At 44.2% G+C, this 12191-nt stretch overlaps 1 protein-coding gene across 1 annotated transcript in view; it reads left to right on the plus strand.

Moving 5' to 3' along the window:
* The first annotated feature begins 2079 nt into the window (after positions 1–2079).
* Positions 2080–12191, plus strand: part of myo3b (myosin IIIB) — a 71763-nt gene continuing 61651 nt past the window's right edge. Inside the window, exons 1-7 of the mRNA XM_030786511.1 lie at positions 2080–2108; positions 3924–4107; positions 4832–4987; positions 5327–5431; positions 5730–5829; positions 7117–7193; positions 8051–8196. Coding sequence (XP_030642371.1) covers positions 2080–2108; positions 3924–4107; positions 4832–4987; positions 5327–5431; positions 5730–5829; positions 7117–7193; positions 8051–8196 — 797 coding nt within the window. The remainder of the gene's footprint in view (positions 2109–3923; positions 4108–4831; positions 4988–5326; positions 5432–5729; positions 5830–7116; positions 7194–8050; positions 8197–12191) is intronic.

The following is a 12191-nucleotide window of genomic DNA, read 5'->3' on the forward strand; positions in this document are numbered from 1 at the left end:
AGGCCTCAGATCAGCAGAGGGCGGTCACAGAGGGCTTCTCATGGTACTGTCTTCTATGGAAACATTTTCTCTGAAGGTCAAAAGCCTGGCTTCTGAGAAATTTTTCATATTAACCTAATGATCTAATATTGGTTGAAGAGTGTTTTTATTTTTATAGTGCCTTGTCTAGCAGACTTTATCACAGAAGAGCTTTACAGAATACCGGGGCTGACAACCCTGGTGAGTCAACAGAAGACAGTGTTTTGAGACCAAGAGGTCAGGGAAATCTGAGATTGGCCTTAGGACACTGGTTCCTAAATGCACTGACAGTCTGGGCTGTCATTTATATTTGTATTTCATAATTTATCAAAGCACTTGGAGCAGCAGGAGTTAATTCAGTGATGGTGAACTGAAGGAATGGCTGACTGAGGCTACTCCAATTGAAACTGATGTGCTGGGTTCCAGAAAACCTGCCCACCACAGGTGATCTGTTAGAATCACGAGTCCAAGGGTCAGGTTGATTCTTTTATTATAGGACAGCCACTGCCACACAACTCTCAAACTGTGGAGTATCTGTACTTTGAAAAACAAATGTAACAATCAGGGTGTGGTTTCTTTACATGTTGGTACACCAAGGGGAAATGCAGATAACAACACAGGACAAAACGAAAACTTGCAAACTCAGCATTATACAACAAGTCTGTCAACTAACTTACATCATCATGAGCAATTATGGTATGCAAATGGACTGTACCAAAGAAAGAAACAGGGTATACCATTAGCATAGGGGGGTTAAAGAAGATGGCCTTTTAAACAGATGGAAATAAGAAAGGAGAGATAGGTAGTCATCTGAAGGCAGTGAGTGAGGGCGGGGCAGAGAGGAGGATGGCCAGGCCAGGTCAAAGGGATGCTCTGAGAACCTTATTATAGTAGATATAGGTGGATGCAGCTGGGCGGTCAGCCCTGAGGGCAGAGGTCAAAGGTCAGGCCTGTGGATCTGTTGTGATGGGGACTCTGGGCAGTCCATACAAACATGGGGAAAAGCTATCCATGTCCAAGATTCAATCACTTATCTTACTGTATCTGCTCACAGTCAGCTGGTAATTAAACAAGCTGCCTAATTCTGGACATCCAGGGCTGGAATCAGAGATCCTTCCCTACAGGCTCCAGTCCATGTTCCTCTGTGTGTGAAAAGAAATGAATGCATTGAAAGGGATCAGAGTCAAGGCTGCATATGATCTCAGTGTATAAATGAAATGGGTGAAATATCCATCTGTGCTATATGTCAGATCATTCATTATACTGGCTGTACACAGAGCCCTGACACAAGACACATCACTTTCCTTTCCCTCTAAAAGCAGCTCCCAGAACAAATCACCACTGCTCCAAGGATGCATGGAGTCAGAGAGACTGCTGAGATATTTTACACACATGCCTGGAAGAGCTCACACACACAGATACACACACACACACCTGATAAATCAGGTTCCATACAGACAGTTTCATTTACAGAAATGTTTAAAAATATGAAAAATGATATGCAAATGTGTGTAAATGTGCATGCTTATTCTTTAAGACTCACGCTTAATTCAAACACTGAAATATTTGCTGCGGCAGCTGAAACAAGCCAGCAGACGTGTTGGTGAGGCTGAGTTTCTCTGGTTGATTGGTTTATAGAGACTGCTCCATTCTCATATGGTCATGTGACTGTTGACCCTTCCTGACCTTTAGCGCTGTCCAATTTCCCTGTTCCTCACTGCTGTGGCAGACAGACAGACTAGGCTCTTCAGATTGTCTGTGTGTTAGTGCAGTTTGGTCTTTCTGGGTGTGACTGTGTGAGCGAGTCTGTAATTGTCTGCGTGACTAATGTGGAGATGGAGTTGGAGCAGTATCCTGACTAAACAGAGTTAATCTGCATTAAATCCAATAGACTCAGAGGAGATTGGAGTGTTCTTAGTGGACAGTGCCCAGAGCTCACATGCGTGTAGTTCTCTGGGAACAGTGTCTTTCACTAGCCTGTCTCTGAGGACATGAGTGAGTTTATTGTGTCGGTTTATTGAGTGTGGGGTTGCTGAGGAGTCATTAACACTCACTATAGTGATGAGCAAGAAAGATCTCTTACTCTCCATGTAAGTATATCATATATACATCTGTGTGTGTCTATATGTGTGTGTGTGTGTGTGTGAGAGAGAGAGGAAGAGTGTGTGTGTGTGTGTGTGTGTCTGTCTGTCTGTCTATGTTTGCATGCGTATGTGCACATGCATGTGTATGTTTGTGTGTATGTGTGTACATATATGTCCATGTATGGTGTGTGTGTGGAGGAAGGATATCAGTATATGCTTGTGTGTGTGTGTGTGTGTGTGTGTGTGTGTGTGTGTGTGTGTGTGTGTGCACATAGTCCTGTTAAGTCTGTGTTATGGTTTTTTAACCTGTAACTTTGTCTTCCTTGGGAAATCCTAAAAGATGCCCAAAGCCCAATCAGCAGGGTTAAACATCGGTGTCTGAAAAAAGCAGACAAATTTATCACAGCTTAGATCCTTAATTCACGCTCTGGTATTTTATAAGTGTGTGAACAGTGTGTGGGTATGTGTGTGTGTCTGTAGGGGGATGGAGGGGCAGTGTGTGACACATGCATAAGTGTTAGTCATGTGAAGCAGTGACTTATGACTACACCAAGGATCGTTTCTTTCTTTCCGTCACAGAGCACACTCACCAAGCACACTCACTGAGCACAGAGCATGATCACAGAGAACACTCACAGAACACACTCACTGAGCACAGAGCATGATCACAGAGAACGCTCACCAGGCACACTCACAGAGCACAGAGCATGATCACAGAGAACGCTCACCAAGCACACTCACTGGGCACAGAGCATGATCACAGAGAATGCTCACAGAGCACGCTCACCAAGCACACTCACTGAGCACACTCACTGAGCACAGAGCATGATCACAGAGAACGCTCACCAGGCACACTCACAGAGCACAGAGCATGATCACAGAGAACGCTCACCAAGCACACTCACTGGGCACAGAGCATGATCACAGAGAATGCTCACAGAGCACGCTCACCAAGCACACTCACTGAGCACAGAGCACGATCACAGAGCACACTCACCAAGCACACTCACTGAGCACAGAGCATGATCACAGAGAACGTTCACAGAGCACACTCACTGAGCACAGAGCATAATCACAGAGAACGCTCACAGAACACACTCACCAAGCACACTCACAGAGCATCCTCACCAAGCACACTCACTGAGCACAGAGCACGATCACAGAGCACACTCACCAAGCACACTCACTGAGCACAGAGCATGATCACAGAGAACGCTCACAGAGCACACTCACTGAGCACAGAGCACGATCACAGAGCACAGAGCACACTCACCAAGCACACTCACTGAGCACAGAGCATGATCACAGAGAACGCTCACAGAGCACACTCACCAAGCACACTCACAGAGCATGCTCACCAAGCACACTCACTGAGCACTTAGCACGGTCACAGAGCACAGAGCATGATCACAGAGTACACTGACAGAGCCTATGAAGACCTCACTCAGAGACTACATAGTACAATCATCATGTCTATCAGTGAAACTGAGACAGTAAAGCACTGGTAGAGATGCATTAAAATACAGCAGTTTATTCTGCTGTAACCTAGACTTCTCCATCTTCTTCCTCTTCTTCTTCACTGACTTTTGCAGGAATCAGTGGACTGGTTTGGGTTTTGTTTGAGAATGACTGGCTGGATCCATCAGCTTCACAGTTTGAGCAATGCCAGTTTAGACAACAGGGCCACACAGACTCAAACACTTACTTTGACAAAAAAAAACAAAAAAAACAATAATAACAACCTCAAATCTCTAATGTGCTATTATTTCACTTCAGAGGAGAGTGTGAGACGTTACATTAAAGTTGTGTTTCTGTGTTTAGGAGGTCTCTTTACGGACTGTACCCGTACAAGTCCAGTATGATCAGCCTGGAGTCTCTCGCGGACCCATCCAGTGAGTGGGACATCGTAGAGACCATCGGGAAGGGAACCTATGGAAAAGTCTATAAGGTCATTCATAAAAAGAATGGCAATCAGGCAGCCGTCAAAGTCCTTGACCCCATCAATGTAAGTCAGTGCAAAAGAAATAGTATATCAATGTATGTCAATGTAAAAGAATAATATATCAATGAAAATCAATGTAAAAAACAGTATGTTAATATGAGTCAATGTAAAAAAAAAACAAAACACTATATCACTGTAAGTCAATGTAAAAAAAAAAAAAAAACAGTCTGCTTCCATAAAAAAAAACAAAAAAACAATATAAGTCAATGCAAAAAAAGTGTGGTAATGTAACTCAGTGTAAAAAAACAGTATATCAGTCCATACGAAAACAAAAACAGTATATCAATGTAAGTCAATGTAAAAAAAAACAGTATATTAATGTAAGTCAGTATAAAAAAAAGTATATCAATGTAAGTCAGTGTAAAAAAACAGTATATTAATGTAAGACAGTGTAAAAAGACAGTATATCAATCTAAAAAAAAACACTGTCAGTGTAAACAAAATATTATATCAAAGTAAGCAAATATTTAAAAAAAAGAAAATAGTATATCAATGTAAGTCAGTGTAAAAACATTGTATATTAATGTAAGTCAATGTAAAAAAAAAAAAAAAAGAATATCAATCTAAGTCAAAGCAGAAAAAACAGTACATCAGTGTACCCTAGCACTGAGCTTTATCAGTCTTCCACCTGCAGGATGTTCAGCTCAGTTCATGTCACTGCAGTTCCGCATCTTACTGGTCAGTGGAGCCAGTTGTCAGTAGCTCTGTGGAGGTTATCTGTGATGAGAATGTCAGTTGTTTTGGACAGGATGTTGACGAGGAGATTGAAGCAGAATACAACATCCTCAGGTCTCTGTCCAACCACCCCAACGTGGTGAAGTTCTTGGGCATGTTCTACAGGACCACCGAGCTTTCTGGAGGCCAGCTCTGGCTGGTACTGGAGGTGAGCTGAAGATTTGGGGTGAATGTCATGTTTTCATAAAAATGTGTTCTTGTATCTTAAACTTGTTTTCTGTTGCAGTCTGATTTGTCTAAGTGTGACAGGTAAACCAAAGTGGTCTGCAAATCCATTTTACTGTGTGAAAAGTTTGACTATGTTATGGATGGCACTACATCTGTTTTGTTTGATAAATGTTGAATGGGGGTGACGGAGATCGCTGAGCTGTAGACATGGGCGTGAGTGACGTACTTTACCAGGATATGAATTACCAACTGGAGTGAAGATTAATGGGAGACTGACTCTCTCTCTCTCTCTCTCTCTCTCTCTCTCTCTCTGTCTCAGTTGTGTAATGGGGGTTCGGTCACTGACCTCATTAAAGGCCTGCTGATTCGTGGTCGGCATCTGGAGGAGCCATTGATCTCGTACATCTTATACGGAGCTCTGCTGGTGAGCCATGTGTCAGCCATGGTCTCATGGCTCTGTGGGGGGGCCTCTGTGTTGGGGGGGGGGGGGGGGGGGGTAACTCAGGGCCAATGAGATCTGGCTGGAGAGATGGGGGGGGGGGGTTAACTCAGGGCTAATGAGATCTGGCTGGAGAGATGGGGGGGGTCCGAGTGCCGTGGCAGCTCTCTGTGCTACGCCCCGCTTACTCACAAAGCCTCTTATGGTCAACAAGAGTCATTTCATTTTTAAGAGACGTCTCCACTGTCCCTCCCATTTTTAACTCAAAATCCATGATTAACAGGGTCTTCAGCATCTCCACAACAACCGAATCATCCACCGAGACGTCAAAGGAAACAACATCCTGCTCACCACTGAAGGAGGAGTAAAACTGGTAGACTTTGGTAATGGGTGTTTTACAGTCAAACTAGTAGACTTTGGTAATAGGTGTTTTACAGTCAAACTAGTAGACTTTGGTAATGGGTATTTTACAGTCAAACTGGTAGACTTTGGTAATGGGTATTTTACAGTCATACTGGCAGACTTTGGTAATGGGTATTTTACAGTCATACTGGTAGACTTTGGTAATGGGTGGTTTACAGTCAAACTGGTAGACTTTGGTAATGGGTATTTTACAGTCAAACTGGTAGACTTTGGTAATGGGTATTTTACAGTCAACCTGGTAGACTTTGGTAACAGTCAGTGCTTGAAGTGGGAAAAAAAGTGGCGATACTCCCCTTATTCACATGTTGCCCTGTGTATCAGCCGGTATCAGCTAATTATAAAGTATTACATTCTGAATTTCTCCAGAGAATAAAAGATACTAGGAGATATCGCTGATGTTCGCCATCACCGTCTGACTCACGCGTTCTCTCTGTCCCTTTTGGAGCCAGGCCAACATTATTGGCATTAATGTTACCCAGCATTAACATTGCGTTACTTAGGCGAGCATTAACATGACTTGTCGAGAGCACGGGAACAGGTGCGCGTCGCATAGTGCCCCCTGGGTAATGCAGTTCACATAGAGTCATTATGAATCACCCAGAACCTGGTATGGAGAGGGCAGAAAAGAGTACAAGCAGCTTGTGAGAAGTGCTGGTGTGCAAGAAAAAGTCACAGTGCACCAGAGAATACAATGTAGAAAAAGTCACAGTGCACCAGAGAGTACAATGTAGAAAAAGTCACAGTGCACCAGAGAGTACAATGTAGAAAAAGTCACAGTGCACCAGAGAGTACAATGTAGAAAAAGTCACAGTGCACCAGAGAGTACAATGTAGAAAAAGTCACGGTGCACCAGAGAGTACAATGTACTGTGTGCGGGTGAGCACCGGCCCACTTCAAGCACTGGTAACAGCTGAAGCAGTACATGGCTGAATTTGCACAGGCTTAATGACATTGATTAAATCGATCATTTTGGTAGTAATCTGGATCTCAGAGATGTTTTTTACATTTGTTATTTATTGTTTATTTGTTCTACTATGCAAATGCTTGCTTGCTGTGTGTGTTTTACTTTTGTTGTAAATCCACAATACAAAAATGCAGATTTGTAATAAGAATGAAGACTGTATTTCTGTGTGGTGAATGTTAAAGGATATTATGTTAGTGTTTTACAGTAGATTAAAGGTTAAACTGTGTGAAATTATGTGCAGTTTTATTTCGTGTCAGATTAATCAGACTGTTTTCACATACAGGGGTCTCTGCTCAGCTCACCAGCGCTCGCTTAAGGAGAAATACATCTGTTGGCACTCCCTTCTGGATGGCTCCTGAGGTCAGGCATTTTATCTCTCTCTGTTTCTCTCTCTCTCTCTCTCTCTCTCTCTCTCCACCCCTGCTCTGGGCCGTGTGCTCCTTAAGGTCATGTGAAGGTTAATAGTTAAAGATGTTTGAGTACAGTCCTCAGTTCACTCCAGATGATGGAAGTTATGATTCTCCTGAGCATGTATTCTAAGTGTACCAATCACAATGCAATTTCACAGTTATAAATTTCCCTCTCTGCCATGATAGATTACCCAGGGAGAGGGAGAGATCAAATCTAGTTCAAATCTCTTCCATCAAAACATAATGACTGAGGGCACAAAACCTTATTACCAGCCTTTGATCTGAAACCTGCCTCTAATTTCTACCAGCGTTTCAATGAAGCAAATTCCAATGAAAATAAACTTGTGAGTTGTTACTGTAAGATGCTACTCTTTTGTATTATCAGAGTACTGGACATATATCCATGTTACTGCTTTACTGCTCTCTGTTATGGCCCTGCTCCACTACAGATGTTTTACCAGATACACTCATACTGGTTCACTGGCTTATTGCATTAGTTATACAAATGCAACTTTCTCATGTAAGAGACCATGCAGAATGATGTAACGACCGTATCTCTGTGTGTGTATGTGCATGCGTGTGTGTGCGTGTGTGTGTGTATGTGTGTGTGTGCATGTGTGTGTGTGTGTGTGTGTGTGTGCGTGCGTGTGTGTGTGTGTGTGCGTGTGCGTGTGCGTGTGTGTGTGTGTGTGCGTGTGCACGTGCGTGTGCATATATGTGTTTGCGTGTGTGTGTGTGTGTATACGTGCACATGCATGTGTGCGTGTGTGTGTGTGTGTGTGCGTGCATGTGTGTGCGTGTTCTCAGGTCATAGCATGTGAACAGCAGTTTGATTACTCATACGACGCTCGCTGTGATGTGTGGTCTCTGGGTATCACGGCGATAGAGTTGGCTGATGGAGACCCTCCGCTGGCAGAGATGCATCCCGTCAAAGCACTCTTCAAAATCCCACGGTGAGTCACTAGAGGGCGCCATCCACAAGCATGTCATGAGCCCCAGTAGCAACCTGTCCCCCTCCCTGAGCCCTGAGCCATAGAGGCTTTCTATTCCTCAAACAGAGCAGTGCATTCAGGCCTCACAGGGCAGAGTCACAAATACTGTTTATGATCTCAGTCAGTCCGCACATCTTATAAAATCTGTGTTTGTTCAAAGACTGAAACCTCTCTCAGGAGCGTGACACTGTCACATTTCTACCCCCTCCCCCACCTTACACACACAAGATACACGCACATGCGCACGCACACACACACACACACACACACACACACACACAGAGGTACACACACATACACACACACACTTCACAGAGATTAGATCTCCATAGGACGTAAATTGCATTTGTCTTGACATTTTTTGGTGTGTTTTTCTCTTATCGGGGAATCTGAGTGAACGTTATCTGATAGATGGTTATTTGAGAATCTGACCTTTTACGATGAGGACCGTTGTCTCGTTAAGGATGCTCGTTTGGGGAGAACACGCCTGCAAAGTGAATTTGCATTTATAGTTAGCCGCCACCTTTCACAGCGGGATGGGCAGTTAGCAGAGGGGCGTTTCAGCGCCGTCTTCCCTTTGCTTATCAGTCTCATGACCAGAATAACACCACGCCTCAGCCTCCACCGCGTCACACACCAGTGCTGCTTTTAACACACCGGTCTGGAGATGAGGAAGAGTCTCTCGGCCAAACTGGTCCCGTCACTGCATACTGACAGCACTCTAGATTGGCTCCACAGCTATAATAGATTTCATCTTTTGTTCTTTTCTGCTTAACTGGTCCCGTGACTGCATACTGACTCTAGATGAACTCAGTGACTATTTTTTTTGAAAAGCGTTATCACACTTCGTCCCCTTTCCCCTACTCTCCTCCTCTCCCTTCAGATGAAAACAGATATCGTGGCTTGGTGCATAAATCTCATGAATGAGGACCTTTTGTGGGGGAGAGTCAGAATAAATCCATGTGTGCGCAAGTGTGTGTGCGTGCGTGTGTGTGTGTGCGCGCATTTGTGCATGGGTGCGTGCGTGCGTGTGTGTGTGGCTGCATGCGTGTGCGTGCGTGCGTGTGTGTGTGTGTGTGTGTGTATGCGTGTATGTGCGTGTGTGTGTGTGTATGTGTGTGCGCGGCTGCGTGCGTGTGTGCGTGTGTGTGCGTGTGTGTGTTTGTGTGTGTGTGTGTGTGTGTGTGTGTACATTGAAGCATGAAATGATTGTGTTAGCATGTTATCTGTCTCAGATGCACTCTTCTCTGTTCACACCATCCTATCCAGCAGTAGACCGACACTCCTCAGTTCATCACACAGAGATGTTTGCTTTTTAAGAGAGGACACCCACTGCTCTTTAACACTGACTGCAAACAGGAGTCTCTGTCATACTAAACACTACACTGCAAACATATGCTTCTGTCAGCTCTTAGTCTTTGTTCACTTTTTATGCTGTGATTATTGCTGACATGTTCAGGTCAGGGTTCTGTTCTCCCTGTGGCATCGACACCCTCACAGTCCAGGTGAGCAGACGTGGTTTGACTGGGTGAGTCTGTGGACTCCATGGTTACTGTGTGTGGAGGGAGAGAGGTAAAGGATGTTGTAGTACTGTGTGTGTGTGTGTGTGTGTGTGTGTGTGTGTGTGTGTGTGTGGAGGGAGGGAGGGATAGGACTCTGTACCTACGTTTAAGTACTTCACTTGCATGCAGCTGAAGCCAATACGATGACAGGTTTTATTTTGTCAACCTCATTGTGTAAATTGGATTGAATTGTGACCCCAGCAGTTTACTGGGAACTTAGATGCAGGCATTCAGGAGCAGTTCATCATTTCACAAAGACAAAACACTGTCAGCTATCAGTCAGGGTGTTGGTGTAATTTGAAGGGAAGCCTAGCTTAGCCAATTAGCATCCTGAGATAGCAAAGAGTACACTCTAGAATTGTTCTGTCTCTTTAATTTCATTCACAACTACCAGAGAGAAATCAAAAACATGAGACAAACCCATATCCAACCACATTCTAAATCATGCTGTCCTCAGATCAGTTCCTGTCAGTAGAGTAGATGTATGTGAGCTCTGTGTTTGTGTTTGTCATATGTTGCAGTGAAAAGCCCTCTATAGCAGTGTGACAGTGTGGCCTGTTAACTGTGTCTTAGTCTCTGTGTGGCAGTGTGACAGTGTGGCCTGTTAACTGTGTCTTAGTCTCTGTGTAGCAGTGTGACAGTGTGGCCTGTTAGCTGTGTCTTAGTCTCTGTGTAGCAGTGTGACAGTGTGGCCTGTTAACTGTGTGTTAGTCTCTGTGTAGCAGTGTGACAGTGTGGCCTGTTAACTGTGTCTTAGTCTCTGTGTAGCAGTGTGACAGTGTGGCCTGTTAGCTGTGTCTTAGTCTCTGTGTAGCAGTGTGACAGTGTGGCCTGTTAACTGTGTGTTAGTCTCTGTGTAGCAGTTTGACAGTGTGGCCTGTTTACTGTGTCTTAGTCTCTGTGTAGCAGTGTGACAGTGTGGCCTGTTAACTGTGTGTTAGTCTCTGTGTAGCAGTTTGACAGTGTGGCCTGTTTACTGTGTGTTAGTCTCTGTGTAGCAGTTTGACAGTGTGGCCTGTTAACTGTGTGTTAGTCTCAGCTGTGAGCTGTATAACAGATGGACTGGCCTGAGGCATAATAAACACAACAGTGACACCATTATTCCAGAAATACAAGCCTACTGACACCGGAGCACAGAGCTAACACACACACACACACACACACACAAAGGGGACCACGCACACGTCCACACACACACACACACACACACACAGATGTACACACCGCACGTACACACACTCACACACACATCAGACTGAGCACAGATGGTGTCCCTTTCACTCCGATCAGAGCGACCCTAAGTTGTTATTGTTTTTGCTCTTTACTACTGACAGGTGTCATTTGAGAGCAAGCAACCATGCTGTCACACACACACACACACACACACACGCGCACACGCACAATGTCTGTACTCTCTGAGAGCTGTTGCACTGTTGTGTCGCAGTTTGACAAGTTCCCTTGTCCTCTCATCCAGTCAAAATCATGTATGTGATCCCATGTTCGCTGACGTGGGCAGCAGATTGAAGAAAACAGAACGTTCTATTATCAGACACGTTAAGATCCACAAGCAGAGGCCACAGTCTGACAGGTCTGCCGAGGGAACGCGCTCACTGCAGGACCCTGTGATCTCTATGCCATACTTACCAAACATTAAAAAACATTGTTCCCACTGTTAGCTGTGACTTCAGATGGAAAAGAAATAAAATGACAAAACTCACATTTTTAATGATGTGCAACATAGCAGACACAGTTATTTTAACATTAATATTTAGTTTTGTTACTTTATTTGTATGCCTATAGAGGCATTTTTTGTAATTTAAATTTTTTTTTTACGCCAACTTTGCAGCTCATACGGTGTGTGTTGGACATTGACCTGGTGAACCAGGAGAGATCAGGGTGCCTTAGAAATGTGCTGTGCTTGCTATAACCAAGTGAAGAACTAGACTCTTTGCTGACAAAACTGACTCTAAGGTTCTTCCGTGTTTCTAGCACTAACCTCAGTACAGTGTGTTTAGTTCATACAGTGCAGTAAAAAATGTTGCTATGTTGACATTTCTCGGCTGAGATAACCACGGAGAGGATGATCTGTGGTGAAGCTCACACAGGGTTTCTCCATCTGAGAGAAACGGGGATATTTTATATGTCTCATATTATGCTTCTTAAGGACAAATACATTTGATCTAACGTGTCTTTTTTCATATATTGCGCTGTAAAAATATCCTGCTTTCAGAATATAAGCTACAGGAATGCATGTGTTTGTGTGTCTGTTTGTGTGTGTGTGTGTGTGTGCGTGTGTGTGCGTGTGTGTGTGTGGGCGTGTGTGGGCGTGTGTGTGTGTGTGTGTGTATGTGTGTGTGTGTGTGTGTGTGTGTGTGTGTGTGTGTGAGTGTGTGT

The sequence above is a fragment of the Chanos chanos genome, chromosome 10 (assembly GCF_902362185.1).
Source record: "Chanos chanos chromosome 10, fChaCha1.1, whole genome shotgun sequence".
In the NCBI taxonomy this organism is placed as follows: Eukaryota; Metazoa; Chordata; class Actinopteri; order Gonorynchiformes; family Chanidae; genus Chanos; species Chanos chanos.